Raw genomic sequence first — 21346 nt, 5'->3', positions numbered from 1 at the left:
CACTGCGCTGTCTCTGACTCTGGTTAACGCAACCAGACCAGATACTGACCCTGACTTGCTAAACTCATGTTCCTGGCTTGACCTCAGACCTGCCTCGTCACCCATGAGCTTAGGTGGTGATCTGCCTCTTCCTATAACCCGACTGTCACCCCTGGGCCTGCCCTGCTCACCTCGGTCGGGTACCCTGGGACCGTCCCCTGCCCTGCCAGCCTGGTTATCACACTCGGCTCTGTCTCACCCTCCCCTGGGGAGCGGCCATCCTGCACTGTGCCCTGACAGACTTTTGCTACTGAGGATATTTTTTTCTGATGCCTTCGGGCTGTCTCAGACAGGCAAGTTCTTTTACTGTCCGCAGTTACCTTTCCTTCATGCTCTTCCTGATGGGAAGAATTTGAGTATTAAAAACCAAAATCTTGTGTTGGAAAATGCCCCAGTTAAATTTGTTTTGCTAATCTATTCTTGTGCTTTCTTAAAACTGAGAACTTGAAAGATGAAGACTGTAATAGGCAATTTATTTATGTAAAGATGTTACACAAATTGAAAGACCAGGTTGCCATTGTGGCCGTTATTTTGTTGCAGGTACTTGAGGTGATTGGATGCTGGCTAGACCTTGATAGGCTTTTTAGGCAGGAGAGGCTGAATGATGGAATTCATCTCCTTTGCTTCTCCTGGGCATGAGTCTGATAGAGAAAGTTCTTCAGGAAAAGGGAGAATAACTGGTCCAGTGACTGGTTTGGTCAAGTCTGGTTTGTCTCCTTGTGTCTTTCCTCTATCAAGACTGGGCGTAGATCCTACAGCCTCAGGTGGAAATGGCTTTCCATCTTTGTATTCATTTGGACTTTCTGGTAGGTTTTGGAAAGAGATGTCCTCAGATGAAGGAGGTAGAATTTTAACCCAGCCCACTGTTTTTTCTAGGTGTGGGGAGAAAGGATCGGTTTCTGAAGGGAAAGCTTCTTGATGATTGTGGCTGGATGTTGCAGGTGTCTGATGTGCTTGCTGTTTCCCCTCTTCAGTGGCAGGATCCTAAATAACAGGCAATAAGCATTATCTATATTGAAACTATTCCAAATTCTTTCAGATATGAAGAAGGTCACCCTTCGCACTAGGGATCTGCTGCAATTCCAGTCTGCGAGACCAGTTGCAGAACAGAAGCTCGAAGGATAGACAGATTGAACTACTTCTTATGCCAGTGGAGATGGATGCATGAAACTTAGGTAACAACACAGTTATTGCTCTTTGCATTCCTTTTGTTATTTACAATTTCTTTGTAGAGCATTCTGAACACATTCGGTATGATTGAGTCTATACTTACTCTATTGCCTTTTTATTCACTGAGCAACAGTCTGTTTTATCACAAGAGAGATTTCTTCCTGATTTGGCTTTATCACTTTCTTGGAGCCCATATCTTTGCAAATAAGAAAACTTAAAAATGGCTGGGCTTTCAAGAGTTCAATTCTTGTTTTGTAACGGAGTATTACTCTTGCAATATTAAGATTAGATTAATACCTGCGGACTGTAGATTTCACAGGATATTCTGACAAACTGTTCATGTTCCAAGTTACTGTTTACTACTGAGCCTTTGCAGAAACCTGTTTGCTGGAAGAAGAAAATGCAAGCATTTTTTTTTTTCACATTGTAGCACTGATACTTAGCTCCTATCTTGTAAAATAAGTGATTATGAAAGGCTGAATAGTTATAGCTTGTACATGTATTCATAGGGATAAGCAGCTTGGGCAAACTTTTACTTTGGGATTGGCAAGCTTACAAAGGCAGGCAGCATTTTGGAAAAAGCTTTATGTTTGCAAAGGAGGGTTAGGTAACATGATAGCAAAAACAAGCTGGCCACTTAAGGCCCAACCACAGCAACACACTTAAGTTCTGCTACAGCAGAGTATCCCCACGCAGGAAAGCTGTGTAATAGAACATAATATCATTTTTCAGGCAAAAACAATTTCACACCATACTAGTGAAAGGAACCGTGAAAAAATGTTGTTTCTAATAGTTGTGGTTTTACTGGGCTCTAGGTAACACGGCATGGATCTCAGTTAATATGGGGCTTGAAATGTTATGTCTTGGCACCGTGCCTGTTTAGTCTTTCAGTTTCTCTTATAATTTTTTCCTTAGTTCCTAAATGTTTTCCTTAGCTGACCTGATTGTAGTATGAATATAGTCTTCATGCATTGTTTGGGATTTATCGTCTATGTCTGTTTTCTTGGAAGAAATCCTTAAGAATGATTCAGTTTTGTAAGGCAATGGCTACCCTGCCTTTTTCTGGATGGTTTTTTTTTTCTGTTTTCTTTCTTTATGGACTTCTAGGTAAACTTTTTTCAGAACTTTTACTGAAATGTTTTCTCTATTCTAAAGCAGTTTGTGCAGTTGCAAGACAGTACAGAGCTACAGCCCATAAAAAGGCACCTGTGGGCTTTGATTCTTGCCTGCAAAGAACCAAAGAGATAGGCTAAGTATTCACTGAGGAATCATAGTATCTGAAAAATAGGTGTTTATACAAGGAAAAGTACTTACAGCTAGTTCTGGTGGAAGTGGCTTGCACTTGGAGATGTCAGCAATTGTGTCATTTTTGGAGCAGGATGTCTCCTGAATTAAAAACTCTACAAAATATGCAGGACCAACGACCCACTGTTAATGAGAGACCAGTGGCAATTAGACCTTGTGCATGTGTCAGGAAGAAGGAAGAACCCTACAGACCTTGAAACAGATGTAAAACTCCTGCTAAGTGTGGAAGGAGCAGGTTATACATGGGGCATTACTGTTAGTTGTATTACAGAAGAATGATTTTTTGCCAGTGCTGCTTTATTGCCTGGTTATTTATTACTTCTTATAGATGCACAATCTTAGTAACTCATGGATTAGCTACAGTTGAAATGAGTTTGGGTTTTGCAATAAGTAAGCATCCATATAGAACTACATATCTGAAGACCCTCTTCAGTGCCTTGTTGATAATTTCTGGCTGCTTTAATGGACAGGATCACTGAAAGGCAAGTACCTCAGGGTTGGAAAATGGGAGCAATTAAATACTGTATTGTACTAATACCTAACAGTTTGAGACAAAGAGTGAAAACCACCTTCTTATCTATACATAATGAATTTATAGAGACTGTATATTACTGTGGTAAACGAACAGGGTTTAGCCAGGAGATCATTAGCTCTCTGTTAGTCTAAAATTAGTTTTAAACCATATTTAAACTCATTCAGTGAATTACAGGTATGTATTGGAAGTGATGGTTGTGCTTTATTAAATACTTTCTATTAGGGAGTCACAAATTCATGGTGGTGGTAGAAGAAAGAGCTCACAGTGAATCTTTCCTAAACTTTGCAATGCAAATCTGTGCCTTCAGTTTTGCATAAAGCCCTTCTTTTTGCAATAAAAGAAGTCAAAGTCATGGACTAAGGCAGATCCTCATTTCCCAGGAGAACTCTGCATAGAAGTATTCTCTGTACTATACAGATACAAATTCTAAACAATCTGTAAGACATAACAAACCATGTAAAGTGCAACAGGTGGATCCATACTTCTTGAGGGCTAAAGCAAGTTAGATGAGCCTTGACTTACCTGCATTGAAGCTCTTGTGACATTGAGGACGGAGAAATAATGAGTTTGTTCACTCTCTTCATTGAACTTGGCAAGGCTTTGAATAGCAGCCTCCAAATATTTGGGTTCAGTTGGACAGTCATCAACTGGGCAGTCAGGACATACTCTCCAAATATATCTGGGTGGAACTTTTTATTCAAACAAAATAATATCATTAGAGAAAGCATAACCATAAGAGCGTGTTGATAGTGTAGGTCACTGAAAATGCATCTATGCCCCAACCCTACCCACTTGTCCTCCAGTGCCCCGGAATAACAATATATGGTTTGATTCACTCAATGATTTTGAATTTCTATGAATTTGCAGACCGATAAAAATGCTGCAGTGGAGGCAGAAACACTGCAGGAAAAAGCTCGACCTACTGACAGTAAGCTTGCCAGTTTTACTTGCCTTTCACAAACCCATAAAAATGCTTTTTGGACCAAAGGGTAAAAGCTCAAATAGAGGCTCTGCATGGTTTCCCAGAGACGAGAACAGTTATTACTGCACTGCTTTGAGCTGCAGGACCACACTGGCCTTATGATCACCGACTGGAGAAAATCAGGGCAGCTGAAAGCTAATGGAGGTGCTGTGGTGCCATAATTACAATTAAAATTTAAAGTAATGCTATATGGCAAAGTGTTTTTCCAGTCCTCTTTCAAAGTTAATGTGTTAAATAAAGACATACCTCGTTGTAAAATGCACTCATAAGTATTCAGATGAGCAATATTCCTTGCCTGATTAATGTAGATAATTGCTTTGCATTGACCATAAACCTAAAACAATACAAGCATTTAGAAACAATCAATATTGCACCCTTTGCACTGATCATCTAGTACCTAGATACTGAGTGGTTCATTTTCTCCATGCAGTCATGAAATTCTTTTCAAGAGAAAAGTTGCGTTAATACTCACATGGCAATGAAGCACATTTCTAAGTGTCTCCTTTCGAAATTAAAGGCCAGTTCTTCCACTGGTGTAATGCTGAGCTGTACAGGTGCAGTGCGTGTCTGCGGGATGGCCTACACAAAGCCGCTCTTCTGGCAGCTAAGAAGTGCCCAAATGTCACAGAGCGCTTTCCCTGGCCAGGGCCCCGCACCGGGAGCTGGGTCTGTGTCTGGAACCCAGAGAGCTTAAACCTGGAGATCGGCTCAGAGTGGCTGGATCCATTCACCTCTCTTCCCCCTTCCCCCTCTCCCCATGTCCACAGTAAGGAAGGAGAGTGGTAGGAAAGACCCTAAATCAGTGTTGTGACACAGTGAGATCTCCGTTGCACACAAAGAATCTCTGACTTTATAGCAGAAAATAATACTGGCCTATTAATATCCATTGTGCCTTTATGTTTAAAAGTTGAATGTATATTCTCTGACTGCTTCTTATATATTGCCACATATACGATCAAGACCTCTAGGACAAACATTTCTTGACTTCACAGAAGCCATATTGTCCATATATGCCTTGCACCCTTTTCCGGCTGAAAGCGCTGTAAGAAGAAGTGAGCAGAATTCTTTTTAGTTTTTCCAGTTTTTCATTTGAAAATTAAGACTGATTGACCTAAGAAGCAACCCAGGACAAGTTAATAGTAACTTCTTTTTTTTTTTTCTTTTCGTTTTTTTCCCCCCGTGAAGCTTCTTTCTTGTCATTCTTTATTTTATAAGGGTATTTTTCACTTGTTCAGAATCATTTTGGTCACCTGTAGCAACAGTCTTAGATCACTTTCTGTCTTTGCAGCTTATCTTGCTGAGCTTATTTTTCTCTCTTCTTTCTGTACAATTTTTGCAAAGTTGTCAGAATAAGAGTGGAATTAAGCTAAACCAAAAATCACATGTTATATAAAAGTGAGTTTCTTTTATTCCCTTCTTGACATCCTGTCTTTAAAATAAACTCTTACAGGGTTGTTATAAAAAGTAATGCATTTATTCTAAAGAGTGCCCTAGCATGGCTATTTAGTTATGTCTGCTTATTAGCTCTGGTCAACAACTTTATTTTCATTTTCATTTTTTTAAAATAAATTTTACCAGTCTATAAAGTGATCAGAAAGTACAGAGGGAAAATGTGGACCTTAAAAAGTGAGTTTTGATTTCTTCTAAGCTCTGCTGCCTACTAAAAATGCATGTGCAGGGATTTTGCTGTCATCAGTAGTACCTGAGTAACTCATCATACCTGAGATTAATAAGAAAATAAAATCCTTACAGTTGTATGAGCAGATCTGGCTGTACAGTTTTTCCACAACTTTTTGCTGAGTACATGGCATTCGGTATCTACTACATCCAAGATGAGATAGAAGACAGAACCAGTGATCTCCTGAAAACAAAAAAAAAAAAAAGAAAGGGTCATATCCCAGTTTTGTATAGAACAAAGTAGAGACACATAAAAGGGAGAGGTGGAGAAACACAAAATACACAGGTAGAACACATAGATATCCTGAAAACTGAACATTCTGTGGGACAAATTCTCAACGTTGGCAAATCAGGTGAGATCCTGTTAGAACAGGCTTGGTCATGCATCTAGCCAGCTTTAATTAAAGAACAGCCTTTTAGAGTTAGTTTTATCCTTCTGATTCTGGTACCAACCAGAACCCAAGAATAAGGACTAAACATGGTGATGTTTTCATCATCAACTGCATTTTGTGATGAGATTTGAAAGGTAGGCTATTTTGCCTTCAATAAGAACGAGACGATAAATACCACAAATAATAAAAAACTGTGAACGTGGAACATTCCCAGTAGGCATTAGAAACAGAAAGAAATATCTTATTTCTTAGAGTAGTGTCTTCTTCAAGTACGCATGCTTTGCACTTGCTGTAAAGAGGCAATGACTGTGTTGATGCAGACAACTTAAATATTCTCTCAGATATCTGAAAGTGATCCTCTATGAGAAAAAAAAAACATCACTGACTATCCTGCGTGAAGAAGTAATAGCCAAGAAAAATGTGTATCTTTAAGGAGTCCCAAAGTTAGGACTGGTGACTTGAGCTTTCAAGATGGTTGTTCAGGTATTCTGGAGGCAAAAACACACACATATCTCATTAAAGAAATGTTCTTGTAATCAAACGTGTTTGATGCTAGGTAGGTTTACTTAGCTGAATCATGAAGACTGATTGTAAAGCTTGGTGATCTTGGAAATACTAAATGCAACCAGGGTGGACCAAACTGTATTTCCTGTTGCCTGTAGTGCTCTTGTATAATATCCGCTTTAATACGCAAATGAGGTTATTATAAAATCTACACATCTTTTTGTCTACCTGCTTCTGTATGTATCATCCTCCACTGGGGAAAGGCTAATTTGGGGTTTATTCAGAGCTCAGCAGATCTCTGAAGGTTTCATCATCCTTATTTTAATTTTCATTAAAAGACCGTTATGCAAAGGCCTTTTGATATCTGCTTAGTATTGAATAAAAACTTCTATCTTTTCTGCATGGCCAAAAAGATCCCTTCCTCAGCACTGCTGGTGCTAGGCTTCTGCTGCAGTGCGTGCTGGGGAGCCTGGGAGCCAGAAGACATGTGGCAGCAGCGCAGCATCACCTTTGTGGCAGGGTGACCTGGTACAAGGGAAAGAAATGAAATATTTTGGCGTGTTTTGTAATTTTGGTCAAGTGCCTGTCAGTGAAGCTAATAATGAGTATCGTGTGTGAAAGAAAGGCTCTGCCCTACTTACATATAAGTTAACAGCAGATGGCTCATTAGTTTCAATTAGAGCAAAACTGAACCACAGGTTGCTTAAGGGCAGATTTGAATTTGAAGTAACTTTGAAAATGTTGTTATCCTGAGTATTGGTTACAAAAATGGGAGGAAGAACCACTGACTGATTTAAAAAAAAAAGTTGGGTTATTTATTTATTTATTTATTTACACTTCTGATTCTCTTCCTCATCGCAACTGGGAGGAGTGAGCGAGTGGCTGTGTAGCCCTAGCTGCCAGCTGGGATTAAAGCACAACACTGATCCAGTTGCTTAGTGGGCACGTTCTATCACCTGAGCAAAGCAACGGAGAGACCATAGCGCAAAGCACAGCAAAGTGTGCATCTTTAGTCGTGAGATCTCAGATTGCTGGGGGCCACAGTGTGTCTGCACAAACTATGTCCTTGTGAGAGCAGCAGGAAGTAGTGTCATATCCTTGCCAGGACAGATCTTAAAACATCTGGCAATGAGCCTTATTTTCTTTAAGGGTTCAGAACTCATCCTTTCAGGTAAGTTTATGGGAAGTGAGGAAGCATGGCAGGGAATGTGAATAGAGCGCTTCCACAGTGCCTTGTGTGTTGTGGGCCTTGTGCACTCAAGTTGTCCCTGGCTGGTGCCAGTAGATTCAGCTATTGTAACACAAAATAGTAATAAATTAAGCAGAGAGAGAGAAATAAGATACTCGAGGGTATGAGAATTGTATTCCATAGGTATTTCCAGTGTAATTTTTGCACTCAAACTGGTTTCAGATTTCTTCTGGAGAATGAGTCATTATTTAGAGGTCTGTGAAGGAATTCCCTGGTTCCAAGCTGGACGTGTTTACACCTGTTAGTGCTTACATCTTTTGTGCAAAACATACGATGACTTAATAGCCTTTGCACTCCAACTGCTCAAGGCAGTGGGAGGAAGGTGTAAAATGAAATTAAATCAGAGTAGTGGTGTTTCATACAAAATTTGAACTGATGCCTGGAGCTATTCCAGGGGCAGGCAACAGAGAATCGTGACTGCGATTTGCTCTCTAATTGCCCACAGTGGTGATGAAACTGTTTCTAGTCATCTGCGTGTAAAGTTGACATGGCCTCTGGAGTCCTGTGCATGGAACTTTACATTTGCCTTTTGAAATATTTCTTAGTTCAAATAGATACTGCTAAGGAATAGTGATAGGCACAGGGCTCTTCCTGGGAGAAACAGATACAGAACAAGCAGGTAGCTTACCTGAGGATGTTCTCGGACACTGAAAATTCGGTAGAGCCTGAATATGTAGCCCTCTTTTCGGTCAGCATTGATCTGGCGAAGAGCCAGATCTGCAGCCTCCTCTACTGCAGTGTCACCACAGCTGGGGGAAAGCAGCGCAGCTGATGCTTCTCTGGCGGGAAGAGAGGCAGCCCAGGAGCAAAGGGCCTGCATGCCAAAGAGCACCGAAACAAGTAAAACCATTCTGCTTAGAAAAGCAGTGCAGCAGATCAGAACGGTCAGTCAGTATGGAGGGGCTGACCTGGATGAAACAGCAGACTTTTGTAATGGAGCCGTGTCTCTTTATAAACTTGTGTTCCCTTTTTATTACATACTGACCATCACCTTTAAACCTACAGCTGTAACAGCAAACACTAAGTCAATGATTACAAGGTTTTATGAAAGTGTTGTCAATGCCTCTGAGACCAGAGATCACTTTCTCCTTCTGGCTTTACATCTCCAGTTCAGACATCGCTGGGCAGATTGTATAGCTTTGACCTCATCGCCAGGGACAAGAATATACACACAAAGCTGCTTTCTTAAGAAACCAGAATTGCTCAAATAAACCTACATGCAGATCTGGATCCGCCTCTGTTCTGTCAGTGACCCAGCTCTTCTCCCAAATACGACAATGAAAAGGTCTCAGTGATTTGAATAGGAACTGAATAAGGACCGCAAGGCTGACGGATTTTACACTTTGCATTTGTTAAATGCTAATTGTAAACAAATATACTGACTCTCAGCTATATGCAGTCAGTTTGGTTGGGATAGAAAGCTCGGTTTGGATTAATTCTTTGAGCATTTCTACTCCGTTGGATACCTACAGATGACCGTTAGCCCTTTGCCCAAGCCAAGCCAAGCCAGCAAAACGCAGTTCATGAACAGACAGAAGCCTGTGGAGAAATGGCCTGCTCAAGCCATTAAATACTCTTAGATAATATGATAACAAGGCAATGTAAAAAATTAACAGTTTCATCCTGGTGTCTGCTTTTAAGCAGAAATTTCCATTGTGCTTATTTGGTACTTGACATGCACCGTAATTGAATATGGTAGCATAGATGTGGTAAGTTTTCTTCTCGCCCCAAAGACTTGACTTCCGTTGGTGGGATGGTGCAAAAATGGAGCTGCTGTAAGAGGTTAGAGGAAATAGACAATAAGTGAAGCAGGGCTATCAAAACAGTCTTAGGCTATTGAAGACTCCATTTCAGGATTTGTTCCCTCTCAGTGCCTTGACTCCAGCCCACTCATCTTTTGTTGCCTAAAACTCTCTATTCATTGACACCTACCAGGTAATTGACCCCCCACTCTGATTTCTCTGAGCCCTGAACATTTCCTATTTCACCCCATCTTCTCCCAACTTCTGACTTTGTTCTCACTGCCACGTTGTGCAAAGTACTCTGTGAACTTGCCATCATTACATGTTACTTCTGATGTCAAAGAGCAAGTTTTGTTTCCTAATACCTCCTCCCATCTTAACTTTTTGGCTGCACCTGGTTTCAGCCCTTGCCTGGCAATGTATGGCTTTATGTTCCTGTGGGTTTAGTTGCAGGTACAGTTGCATATGAACTCCACTGCTAATTGTAACATGCTGCTGCGTTTTTATTGCCTGAGAACCAAACTTAGTGATGAAATAAGAACCATCTGAAATTATACGCAGAGAGGGGAGGGGAGGGGGGAGGAAGGTAGCCTGTAAGAAAGTTATGGACCTGGGGCTGACTACAGTCATCTCAGTGCCAAAGGTCTGAAGGGGAGAATCTAGCAGAAAGAACTTTTTAAAGAAGAGAAAGCCTGTAACGTAAACTGGATGGTGAGCTGCCTGCCTTTGACTTCTTGTAGCTGGTGCCTTCCTCCTTATGCCTCCTGCTCTTTTTTTGCCTGTAAATTATTCCTTTTGTACTTTGAATCAAGGAAAATGTACGCCCAGTTGTTTCTTTGCCAGTTCACATCACCTTGCGTAGCTCCCCAGATTTAGTCCAGACTTCTCTGTGAACTGCAGCTACTTATCCTGTAACTGCCTCTTGGCCGGAGGGTTTAGGACCTTACTATCTTTTTCAGTGTTACTGTCTCCTGTAAATTGTATGGTCAGAATTGGCTCAAGGAAGAGTCTCACCTGCTTAATCTTTACCTTCTTGGCTTCTCTAACCACACTGCCACAGCCTACCCCAGTTTAAATTGAAGGAAGCCACAGGAGAATCATAAGCCTGTGGCTACAGGCCTGAGGAACAAAGGAAATTGGTCCAGCAATGTCACTATTTTAATTATTTTAGCACTGCTCAGTGCTCTGCTTTCATTCCTTTTCAGCAACAATAAATAATACAATCCTGACGTGACTGGAGACTGTGACTCCGGGGGGAAGCCATTCACTGACTCAGCTGTTCCCCCCATAGTGTCACAGAGCACACGCTAAGTTGTGCAGGTTTATTTGTACCTTTGACTTATCCCCTCACTGCTGAATTTGGAGGTTGATTTGTCAGCTAAGAGACTGCACTGTGGTCACTATTGATTCTCGGGTGATTTGCTGAGTACAGATTAAAAAAGGTCATGGAACATTCTGCCTGGAGAAACTTTAGTTTGAAATGACAGCGGTGTGCCTTGTGGCTAACCTGTCAGGAGCTTCATGCTGGAGATGGGGGAATAGCTGTTATCTTGAAGGTCTGGAGAAGTGACAACCACCATTACTTGGGGATGATCCCAGTGAAAGTCATTGGTTTTCTACTAAGGGGCAATTCTGCAGTATTTCACCTTGAAGGATACCAGAAGCTGGGTAACCATTTCCCTGGCCCTCTTTTTCTGTCACGGGAGTCTCTGTGATCACAGCTATCTGCTGGGTGACACCGAGTACCTTTAGGTTTGAGGATTGCCCCTGTATTGAGTGAGGAAGGAAAAGTGCAAGTGAAGGACTTAATTGTCTCTATTTAATAGTACTGTAAAGTTTGGGAGTTTTAACATTTTATATATTGTCAATTTTTTTTACTGGTGGTATAGAGAATCTCAGCTCTTTAGCCCAGCAGTGCTCAAAGCATGTTCCTGTGGGAGAGATCAGAACCTGTCCCAGGGAACGTCCATAGAAAGCTGGGTGGGATTATACACGCAGCCAGCAAAACCCACAACAGCACTGGGCCTGAAGCCCTTCTAAGAAGACTTTAGTTGGTGGCAGGGGTGGAAAACTCAGTTAGCAGGACAGAAGGGGCACATGGCTGCTAGACTGAGCCAGCTCGTGTGTCCCCAGTTGCTTTGCAAACTCAGGGTGAGGGATAATGTACGGACTGTATCCTGGAGGGAAGGGATACAAGGGGGGAATGTTGAGAAACACTGCTGTAGCCATAGTAGAGGAACAGCAGAAGCAGCAATGCAGACTCGCTCGCATTGTTCCTTGTGCCTGGGAATGCTTCCCCTGCGGCTAAAGGATAATAACTCATTTTCTTTATCCTTACAGTACATGGCATTTCTATGGAGATGGGTGCCAGTTAGTACTGGCTGTGTCGGTGCCTGTTATAATGGGGAATTGTTATATCCCTGACTCTGTTCTTTGTACTCTTCCTCCCACTGGAAAGGAAAAAATTTCTCTGTTGAAGTAGCTGACCTCAAAACATGGACACAGCTGGGAAATCTGAGCATGTCCAGCCAAAGCAGCACATGAAATACATATGCTTTAGCAAAACAGGGTTTGAAGAAGCTGAAAACCATTGTCAGCCAGTGATGCAGACCTGACAAATCTATTCATGCTGCATTTCAGGGAAGGAGGCATTTGTATGTTATGTATTGCCATTTTGCAGCACTCATTGCCCAGAGAATCCATTACTAAATACTGAATCTGTTACTAAGGTCCACGTGCATAAATACGGGGCCATACTGGGGGGAGACAAAGTGACTGCTTCAGAGCAGTCATGGAAAACGTATCCTGAAGAGGGCAAAATGTGTCCTAAAGAGGGCAAGCGGTAAGCAGAAAGAAGATGAGGTACAAGATGAGGAGCAGCCACTAACTGGAATCACAAGAGAGCACAGAGCAATTCTGGGTTTTTTTGCTCCCTGTTTTAGGAAACAATGGAGTAGTTAGGCCAGGTGTAGGAGAATATCTGTGAAGTGTGGAGGCTACAGATGTTCTGCTACATATCCTTGCTTTGTGCGGTTGAAAAAGGCAACAAGAAAATGCAGCATTTCTGGAGTTCGGAGATTCCCACAGGCAGGGATCCCTTTTATAAACATACTGTTTCTACCATCCGAATTTTCTAAGCCTGGAAAACACTGTCTCTTCTATAACTTAGTGCCCGCTTCATTATATACCAGAAAATTTGTATGGTTTGGTTAAGGCAATTCCTAGTTTTAAAATTACAAAAACTGGGAAAACTAATTGCTCAAGGCGAGTTAAAAACTCAGTCTAACGTATCTGATGTTATAGTAATGCAGATCATCATAACAGCCATTTCATTAAATCCTGTGCTCTGTCTTATACATTGGGATGGGAGGACCACCCAGCTTACCACTTCAAGAAATTTATACAGCTTAATCCTAGCACTTTTTAAATGAATGGCTGCATGCAGAACCTACTGGAGTCACTGCTTTACAGAGAAGCAAAAAATCCCTGAGCAATTGAGTGGCAGTAGCTTGTGCAATTGCCTGCAACACACTTCTAGCAAGAGCTCAGCATATTCGTGGAACATGAGAGCTGCTGCCTTCACAGGGAGAGCTTGTTGGCAGTATGTCGCCATCACATTAGACTATGGCTTATAAAGCCTGGGCTGATTTCCCTTTTTCTTTCCCCTCCGCAGACCCAGCTGAAGCGCTGGTACAAGTGCATGTGGCTTTTCTTTTCCCCATTGACACAACAGAGCAGAACCTTTCTGTACAGCAACCTGTTGCACTGTCACCAAGAACAAATGTTAGTTGTGTTGCTTATTGAATACTGGGAGGTTGTAACTAGGAGAACAGGATAGGTTATTTGAAACAGTTCAGAAATGACATGTGTTCTGCAGCTTTTGCTGCCTGCATGATAATTATCTTGTAGCAAGTGCTGTTCCTGGTTAAAGATTCATGACTATCTTTGAGACTGCTCCCTCGGGCCTGCAGAATTCCAGCCTGGCTGGCAGTATAGATCCTGCTGGCCCCTCTCCCTTATTACTTCTCTACCTAGAATAGATTTTGCCTCTAACATGTGTCAGAAATTCGGGGAAGATTTGACTGCTAGGACAATGGTAAATTGCCATCACTGTCTGGGTCCTGTTATATGAGATACTTGTCTGTAGTATATTTTTATTCCCTTGAATTGGTATTCCCTTACATGCACACAGGCCATACAGTACCCCGTGATCATATTGCACCTGTATATCTGCCGGAAGACAGAGAATACACATGTGTTTGGCTGGAAGGACTGGTGCTTTCAGCCTATGCAGCAATGAACGTGTCCTGATTCTTTGTTCTTTTCATAGATATGGATGCTCTTATGCCATGTCCAAAAGTGTTGAGGTACTTCTGGTGGATATTAAAAGTAGTTACATAGTAGGAAACACTAGACGTAGAAGGGAAAAACACCTTTTTTCCTGCTACTTCTTTAGTGTTATTGGTGTGTGATCAAAAGAAAGAACTGACCTGATTTTCCGCAGTGCTCAGCACCCACACATCCCAGTGAAGCTGATGAGAAGTGCAGAAGCTTACTGTTTTTGAAATCAAGCCCAGAATATGACTCATAATGCTGTGAAAGAGATACTTGACAACTAAATGAAAATATATACAGATAGGCGGTACCAAAGCATTCTGTTGAACATTTTATTGAAGTAACCTTTTGGATGGTGTTTCTATCACAAAGCTACAACTGTTGTATAGCTGTTACAAGAGTTTCATTGAAACATTATTTTTTGGATTTTAACTAGAGCATCCCTGTACGTAGAGAAAACAACTTTCATATGTTGTAATCACCTATATTTTGAAGCAGGCCTTTACAAGATTCTGGCCACGGCTCTGCCATAAAACTCAGTTGGGCTCAGAAACAAATGTTCTCACCTATTTGCACTTGATGCTGTGGTCTGTGTGTTGATGCTGCTGCCGCACACTGATCCTTCAGTAAGCTGTATTGCCACGTCTTTAACACAGCCTATATCTTGAAATGGCGAATCTTCCCAGGGCATGGAGGAGGAGGAGGCACAAAGCCAACTGGGCGAGGTACTTTGTCATGCTGAGCAACCTCTGCAACTGCTCTCTTTGCTACAGATTTTGCTGAGAGCATGGAACTAGGAAATTCTGAAGAACTGGATTCAGACGCAACAGGGTTGTTGTGGGAAAGCCTGAGATTATGGTTTGTGAAGCCTTGTGCAACACTGGGCACCAGTCCTGCTGATGTGTCTTGACCTGGTTGAGAGTAGGTAACTCCAGGCTGGAAAAGAAAAACAGTTTGTATTTGTGTTCGGTGGCTTGGGGCTTATAATATACAGGTCATTGATGTCTTACTAACCTAGTAAGTACCCTGCTCCTAACTAGATATAGGCCTCCAACCCAGGTGCAAAATGTTCCTGACCATCACAGAGGTTTGATTTGCATTTGAATACATACACAGGAGCCCAGAAACACATTTTTAATATCCGGTGGATCATTAGCACCAAATTCTGTGCTATGTGAACTTCTAGGGCCACCTGTGCAGCTGGCAAAACATTCAAGATCAGCTGTCTTATTCTTTCTTTCATATACCTCCTAGACAGCTAATTGCTCCTGTGTAATGCTCTGGTCTGTAGGAAGTATTGAACCACCACCTGGCTCTTCTCAGAGCAAATGGAGGCTAAAATACCTGGACAGCACTCACATTCAGTGCATATATGTTTCCCTCCTCTTGCTATAGCAGTGCAGGTCAGACTGCCTGAATTCAGTCACGTCTAAGGACTCCTAGCAAATAATCCCAGCTGGTTTCATCTATGGCAATAGCTCGTTTATGTTTTACACCCATCTGGCCAATCCCCTTCGCTGAGCAGAGTTTGGTTCCCTTTGCTCCCAGATGGTTAGGAGGACAAACTATGTAGAGCATGGATGGGAGAGGTGACGTAATTCCTGTATCAGGAATACATCAAGTCAAAGTATAATCGGGAGCTACCTTGCCTTGGGTTTTAGGGTACAAAGTGAAACTCAAGTTATCAGAGCTAGCTAATGCAGTCTACAGCAAAAGAGGTAAACTCAGGGTGATTGCTTCTAATAGAATAGAACTAGTAGAATACTCTGGAAAGAAGGGGAATATCTGGCATTGGTACCTGATGTCCGTAGAGCTGGCAGTCCACTTTGAGGTCCTGTGAGGGACGTGTTACCCTTGCTGCTGTGCAGAAACCAAAATTCTGGCAAAGCAGAACATAGTGAAAATAAAATAGTTATAAAATAGAAGAGACCTGCATTACAATTTTTAATTTCAGTACATTTAGAAATAGCTACATCTTCTCATGTTTTAGCTGAGCAGTAAAGTGCTTGCTTTTTAGTCTGTTGGACTCAAAAGCCAAGCTATTTTAAATGCATAACCAGCAAACAAGTGAAACTCCTGTATTATTCTAGAGTAAAATCCTTTGTATGTCTGAATATGAGGGAGGGAAAGAATATACAGGAATCTAGTTAAAAGGTTCCCACCCACTAAAACTGCCTAGCACTCAGTTTCATCAGAAACAAAAGAAGAATTTTAGCATGATAAAGTATACAGTATAATTCTCAAGAGCCTGTGTCAGGACAAAGCACACTGACAGCACTTAAATTGTGGGAAGGCGAAAGTCTGCCCTTTGGTTATGTGTTTGTGTACTGTCCAGTACAAAAAGCCTGATTTTCTCAGGTGCTCATGTTAAGAAGAGTACAGAATATGATATATTCTGTTGATGATTAAACTTATTTTGTGTTAAGGACACGTTGGTCCTCATGCCTTTCTGAAATATATTCAAATATATCAGGATTCAGTTCAGATACCTCAGAGAGGAGAGAAAGGTGTGATATAGCTTTAGGAATTAGATATTGAACAGCGTATCATGACGGTATACAACTCTTGCACTTTCATCCTCACAAAGGCCTATTCCTGCACAAGTGCAGGCGCATCACAGCATGCTGCTTTTCTACCTCTGAGCTGGTGAGATCAGGACTGATGTGCTGGCGTACTTACAGACTGATCGTCAGGCAGCAGTTGACAAGCCTCCGCATTATCTTTAGCTTCTGCTGCTGAGCAGTTCGTGGCAGCCACAGCAAACTCAACGGAGACACTATGCACTGGGTAATACTGATAAAACAGGAAAATTGTTTAACTGACTTTGCGCTGTGAAACTGCAGAGCTGCTAAGAAAAGATAAAAGGCAAATGTCGTGGCTTCTAGCTCTGCATCTCCCACGGAAGTCAAAGGGAATCCTGTGGCTAAAACGACACAAAATGCTTGGGAAATCAAGAGCAATCCTGTAGGGCAATTTAGAGAAAGCTACATCTGTTTGCAAACGTAACTAGTTAGCACTGCACAATTACCACAGAAGAAATACTCTGTTTACATGGAAGGCTAGACGGAGTTCTAGCAATTACCTGTATTCTGGCTCTTCCGATCTCAAGGAGTCTGAGGTAAGCATCAGCAGTTTTGCTGTTGTGGTCATTAAGTGCAGCTGTAACAGTTGTTAATACGTCGGTGTTATTCAAGCTTGCCAGCAGTGGACAGTCAGGGCAGAGCTGGAGAACATCTTCACTTGAGTCTGCAGGAGGAACCAAACAGGTTATGTTTCGATTAGATCGTAGGTTGTTTTGAAAGGCAGTATAGGCCTATTCAGCCACACGAAACCATTTCATGGTCTGCCTGAAATTATAGTGGAAGGAATTTCTTCAGTAGAGACTATAGATGGCAGTATATCACATGACTTTTGCCATTGAAGTCTTGCTGCTAGCAAAAGTCCTGTGGACCTCAACAGGACATTTTGAATGTTCTTATTCAGGTTTTAATCAGTTCTCTTTCTGGCAAACTATCCATGACACCAATGAAAAGATGTCTCAGCGCACACAAGGAATGGTGGAAAAATGAAGATATTTTAATTTATTGGAATTGTGTTTGTGTGAGCATGTTGTTTCATTCACTCAGCAGTTTTGAAAGTAGTACTGAATACATCTCATACAGAGCAAAGAGATCTCATACAGAGCGAAGAGATCTCATACAGTGCATGCAGAATACAGATTCCGCTTTCCCATGGCATTATTGGAAATGCTGGGTTTAGTAAACAAGCTGCATCTGGCAAAGCGGTTCTGAAGATCAACAAGCTCGAGTAAATTCAGTCCAACGAGGAATCGAACTCTAGAGCCTGAACTCCCGAGTGAAAAGCCTCAATACCAGTGATCTCTAGGTCAAAACTGGGAATTGCTCTCCAGGTAATCTTAGAGTATCTTAATTGTCATAGTCAAGAGAAGCAAAGAGGGAGGGCTGGGTTTGCAGGTGAATGAAATCAGAAAAGGGAAAAAAATTACATTCAAAACAGCTGGGTTTATAAAACCTATTAACTGTCATCCTTTATGCCATATTTATACACAGCAGTTGCTGGCATTTTAGAATCAGAAAAGCTAGTGAACGGTAACCACTGCTATCTCTCAGCACTCCAGATTCAAACCTAAAGAGCAAAGACTTTACCTGCATGTGAGTGGCATTTACTAGCAAGTACGGATAACTTTCCATCCAACTTCTGCAATTTGACATCACAGTCACCCTCAACTGCCTGGAGAGAGACAAAAATCAAAGGGTTACATTGTTCAGATAAATAGGAATTTCTGAAAAGGGCAACTATTACTAAATGCAAAAGAACAGATCCTGGCTGAGAGTTCCTGGCAAAATCAGACTGATTGCAAAGGCGCTGCTAGGCGTGTCCTGGGGTCTGTCATTTTGTAAAAGGCAGGCCAGAGCTGCAAAATTTGGATCCAAATCTGGATCTCAAAAGTATCAGAAGCGCCAGGGTAGCCAGATTATGGACGTTTGGTTCAAGTTCCTCTCTCATAAAGAGCAAAGAATATGAATACTTATGAATTAAGACCTTCTGCAGAGCTGTTTGATAACATTCTCACTAATCTCAGCTGGTCAGTGGCCATGGTAACAGCAGAGTGTGCTGCCTTGTGCGAGCTGGCTCACGTGCAACATGATCCAGCAGGGGAGGAGATGTCAAAGGCAAAGCTGGAGTCACTGGGAAGAGGGAACAGTTAGAGTTACCTCCCCCAAGACGGAAAACGGGATCTGAGCCCCAGTGAATACAGGGGTGGATCATGATTCAAATTTAGTCATGAGCTCTGTGAATTGGGCCCCATTCGAGAAACAGCAGGCTTAAATTGTCAGTTGCTCACTCTGCTTTCTGCTTAGAAACCAGAGCTGCCTGTACTCAGACAGCATTTCCACTGCTTTGCTTGGGGAACGCTTTTCACAGTTGGATCACACTGCATAAGAACAAAATATTTGAGGCCAGTAAATTCCAGCTGAGCATTACTTTGAAGGCACAGCCCTGTCCGAAGGGAATAGCTCTTCTGCAGTCTCGACTAGGACTAGGGGGCTAGACTTGATGGAATTTCACTAGGTAATACTCCACAGGTAGCCAAGGGAAGGTTGCGTTTGCACAGATTCACAACCTGCCCTGTCTACAGTTTGCAACGAGGCAGTGACATCTGGGCTGACCGCAGAGGGCTGAACCTGGAGCCCCTAAACAAGCCCCATGGCGTTCCTGAACTGTATGTGGGATGTTATGCTGAGTGTGACCTGTACTCTTCACATGACAGGACGTGAAAGAAATCCAGGAGTGAAATCCCTCATGACACGAAGGCAGCTAAATCAACAAGGAGGTTACAAGCGATGGGGTAGTTGTAGGCTGTTACAGTGATATAACATTTGCTTGGAAAAGCCTGGCCTTTCGTATCAACATACTGAACATACACCTTTGGACCAATCTAGCAATGTTTTAGGTACTCACATGTTGTGTGAAGCTCCTTACTGTGCAATTTTCAAGAGGCGTAGGGTTGAGAATATGGCACGTGGTCTCTAATAAGTCAAGTTCAAGAAACATTATGTCATTATTCAGCCCCTGCAAATAAAACAAAGCAGGGATTGTAGTAATTACTTCCCAAAACATCATTAGATTTCTTCTCTGGGTCTCTGTGCTGTGGTCTCTGTTGCTGACTGTCATTGGGTAGCTCCAGGTATACACTAGTATAACTGAACAAGTCCTTACTATTTAACTTTATAAAAACCAGGAGGCAGTTTTTAGCTGGAGTAAATCAAGATAGTCACACTGATTTTTCCCAGCTAAGGAACTGGCCAATAAGTTTTGGAAAGTCCAGCTTGTATGTCGTGAGTCAGTTCTCTTAACTTGATTTTATTTTGTTGGCTGTTTTTAAAAGATCAAATGCTGGCTCCATTGATGAAAAAACCTTGTATTTCTATAAGCAGAGATCAAATAAACACTGGTGCACGTTGGCCTGTCCCATTTAGTCCATTGGAATTACACTGAATCGCACCAGCTAAGTTCCAGCCTCAATACTCGTGTTGTTTATGAACTGCAGGATCTTCTATGGTTATTCCTGAACCTTTGCAACTGTAACATAAGACATGTGAGTGGAAGGGCAGAAGTGAGGTTCCCTACTTCCAAGATTGACTCTGAGTCATGAGTGATTCCATTTAAACCAATGAAGTTATTTTAGTGTATTAGTAGTAGTATTAGTATTCAATATGAGCAAAGCAGTGTCACCAGCGTTCCTGTGTGGGTGACTGTGAGCACACTTCTAATCTCATTAATGTCTGGTTTAGTCTCTGTGGTATCCTCTCTCTCATAACAAATAGAAAACAGCCATGGAGTTTCATTCATGTTAATATTTGGGGCTATTTTCAATGTTTAGAGAGAATCAAAGGTTCTAAATGGGTGCATACATTGTATTCATGACCATTTCTACAGCCTTTCTAGATGACTACAATGATGTCAGTTGATCTTAGTGAAAATGAGACTACAAGCCATAGTTACTTCCATTCAGCTTCCTTGTCAGCTCAATGGGATATTAGGTAAAATTAATGCCTACTGCAAAATCACTAATAGCATGGAGTATGAGAGGTATGCATTTAACCAATAAATAATTACCTGCATCCTGAAGATTATCCTGATAGTTTTTCTCCAGATTAGCTACTGGGCTCATGAATCAGCACTTTGAATGATCCGCCCTAGCACGCGTGCTGCATTTGCAAACTGAGCCCTTTCTAGCATTGCACAAAAGCATCTGAGCATTTCTCTCTCCCCCTCTGTTCTGCTCTTTGAGAGACACATTCCGGTGACCTGGATTCTTGACTGCTACAAGGTGGCGTTGCCCCATTTAAATCAACAGAGCCATGCCGATTTACCCCGCGTGAGGATACAGCCCTTGGCAGGGCTTCTTGGCCATTTCCAAGCATCTCCAGGTTATCACCGTGCTCTGCCTGCAAGCTCCTCACTTACCTGGGGCAGCACGCGGATATTCTCGATTCTGTTTAAGGCAAACTTGTATCCGTGATGACTGTGGCCATTAATATAATTCACAGCAAATTCAGCTGCTGCTTCAGATTCTGGGTCATCGCAGCCCAAGGGAGCAGGGGGAGCTGCTGGTACAGCTTTGTGAATTGGAAGCTGAACAAGCAATATTAAAGCTACTAGTGCCTTCATGGCACCCAAGGAAAACCGATCCCTCGCAGAAATAAAGGTCTAAGAATACTGTTCAGATGGTAGGTAGGTAGCTAGAACTGGGGTCTCATTTATATAGTACATACCACAGACTTCGCATGAGCGCATGTCTGATATTTGTCCCAGTTCCAAGAGGCATTGCAAACAACAAAAGAGAAAAGTAAATGTTAGGACATCAAGCTGACTGATTAATATTGGCCA

The 21346-nt window shown here is 42.0% G+C and overlaps 2 protein-coding genes across 2 annotated transcripts; both read right to left on the bottom strand.

Annotated features, from left to right (window-relative positions):
* Nucleotides 1–603: 603 nt before the first annotated feature.
* FETUB (fetuin B) lies at nt 604–8759 on the bottom strand. The gene is made up of 7 exons (XM_009895321.1): nt 8482–8759; nt 5782–5892; nt 4278–4365; nt 3572–3738; nt 2524–2637; nt 1507–1596; nt 604–1023 (listed from the first exon to the last, which is right to left on the bottom strand). Exons 1-7 carry the CDS (start codon nt 8701–8703, stop codon nt 604–606), a joined length of 1212 nt encoding a protein of 403 aa, XP_009893623.1. The 5' UTR covers nt 8704–8759.
* Nucleotides 8760–14587: 5828 nt separating this feature from the next.
* Nucleotides 14588–21127, bottom strand: AHSG (alpha-2-HS-glycoprotein). The gene is made up of 7 exons (XM_009895290.1): nt 20924–21127; nt 19415–19525; nt 18097–18181; nt 17013–17176; nt 16610–16723; nt 15729–15809; nt 14588–14866 (listed from the first exon to the last, which is right to left on the bottom strand). Exons 1-7 carry the CDS (start codon nt 21125–21127, stop codon nt 14588–14590), a joined length of 1038 nt encoding a protein of 345 aa, XP_009893592.1.
* Nucleotides 21128–21346: the final 219 nt, after the last annotated feature.

The sequence above is a fragment of the Charadrius vociferus genome, unplaced genomic scaffold, assembly GCF_000708025.1.
Source record: "Charadrius vociferus isolate BGI_N301 unplaced genomic scaffold, ASM70802v2 scaffold311, whole genome shotgun sequence".
In the NCBI taxonomy this organism is placed as follows: Eukaryota; Metazoa; Chordata; class Aves; order Charadriiformes; family Charadriidae; genus Charadrius; species Charadrius vociferus.
The sequence above is the reverse complement of the archived record's forward strand: the minus strand, read 5'-3'. Positions and strand labels throughout refer to the sequence as shown.

Bases quoted from the DNA above. Each gene is read 5' to 3' on its own strand.
- FETUB (XM_009895321.1), bottom strand. From the start codon at position 8,703: ATGGTTTTACTTGTTTCGGTGCTCTTTGGCATGCAGGCCCTTTGCTCC. The intron at 2,638-3,571 runs GTAAGTCAAGGC...TCTCATTAACAG, and splicing joins TCACAAGAGCTTCAATGCAG to TGGGTCGTTGGTCCTGCATA. The intron at 1,024-1,506 runs GTATTAATCTAA...CCTGTTATTTAG, and splicing joins GTGAAATCTACAGTCCGCAG to GATCCTGCCACTGAAGAGGG.
- AHSG (XM_009895290.1), bottom strand. From the start codon at position 21,127: ATGAAGGCACTAGTAGCTTTAATATTGCTTGTTCAGCTTCCAATTCAC. The intron at 18,182-19,414 runs GTGAGTACCTAA...GTCTCTCTCCAG, and splicing joins TAAGGAGCTTCACACAACAT to GCAGTTGAGGGTGACTGTGA. The intron at 14,867-15,728 runs GTACCAATGCCA...TTTCTTTTCCAG, and splicing joins GCCAGCTCTACGGACATCAG to CCTGGAGTTACCTACTCTCA.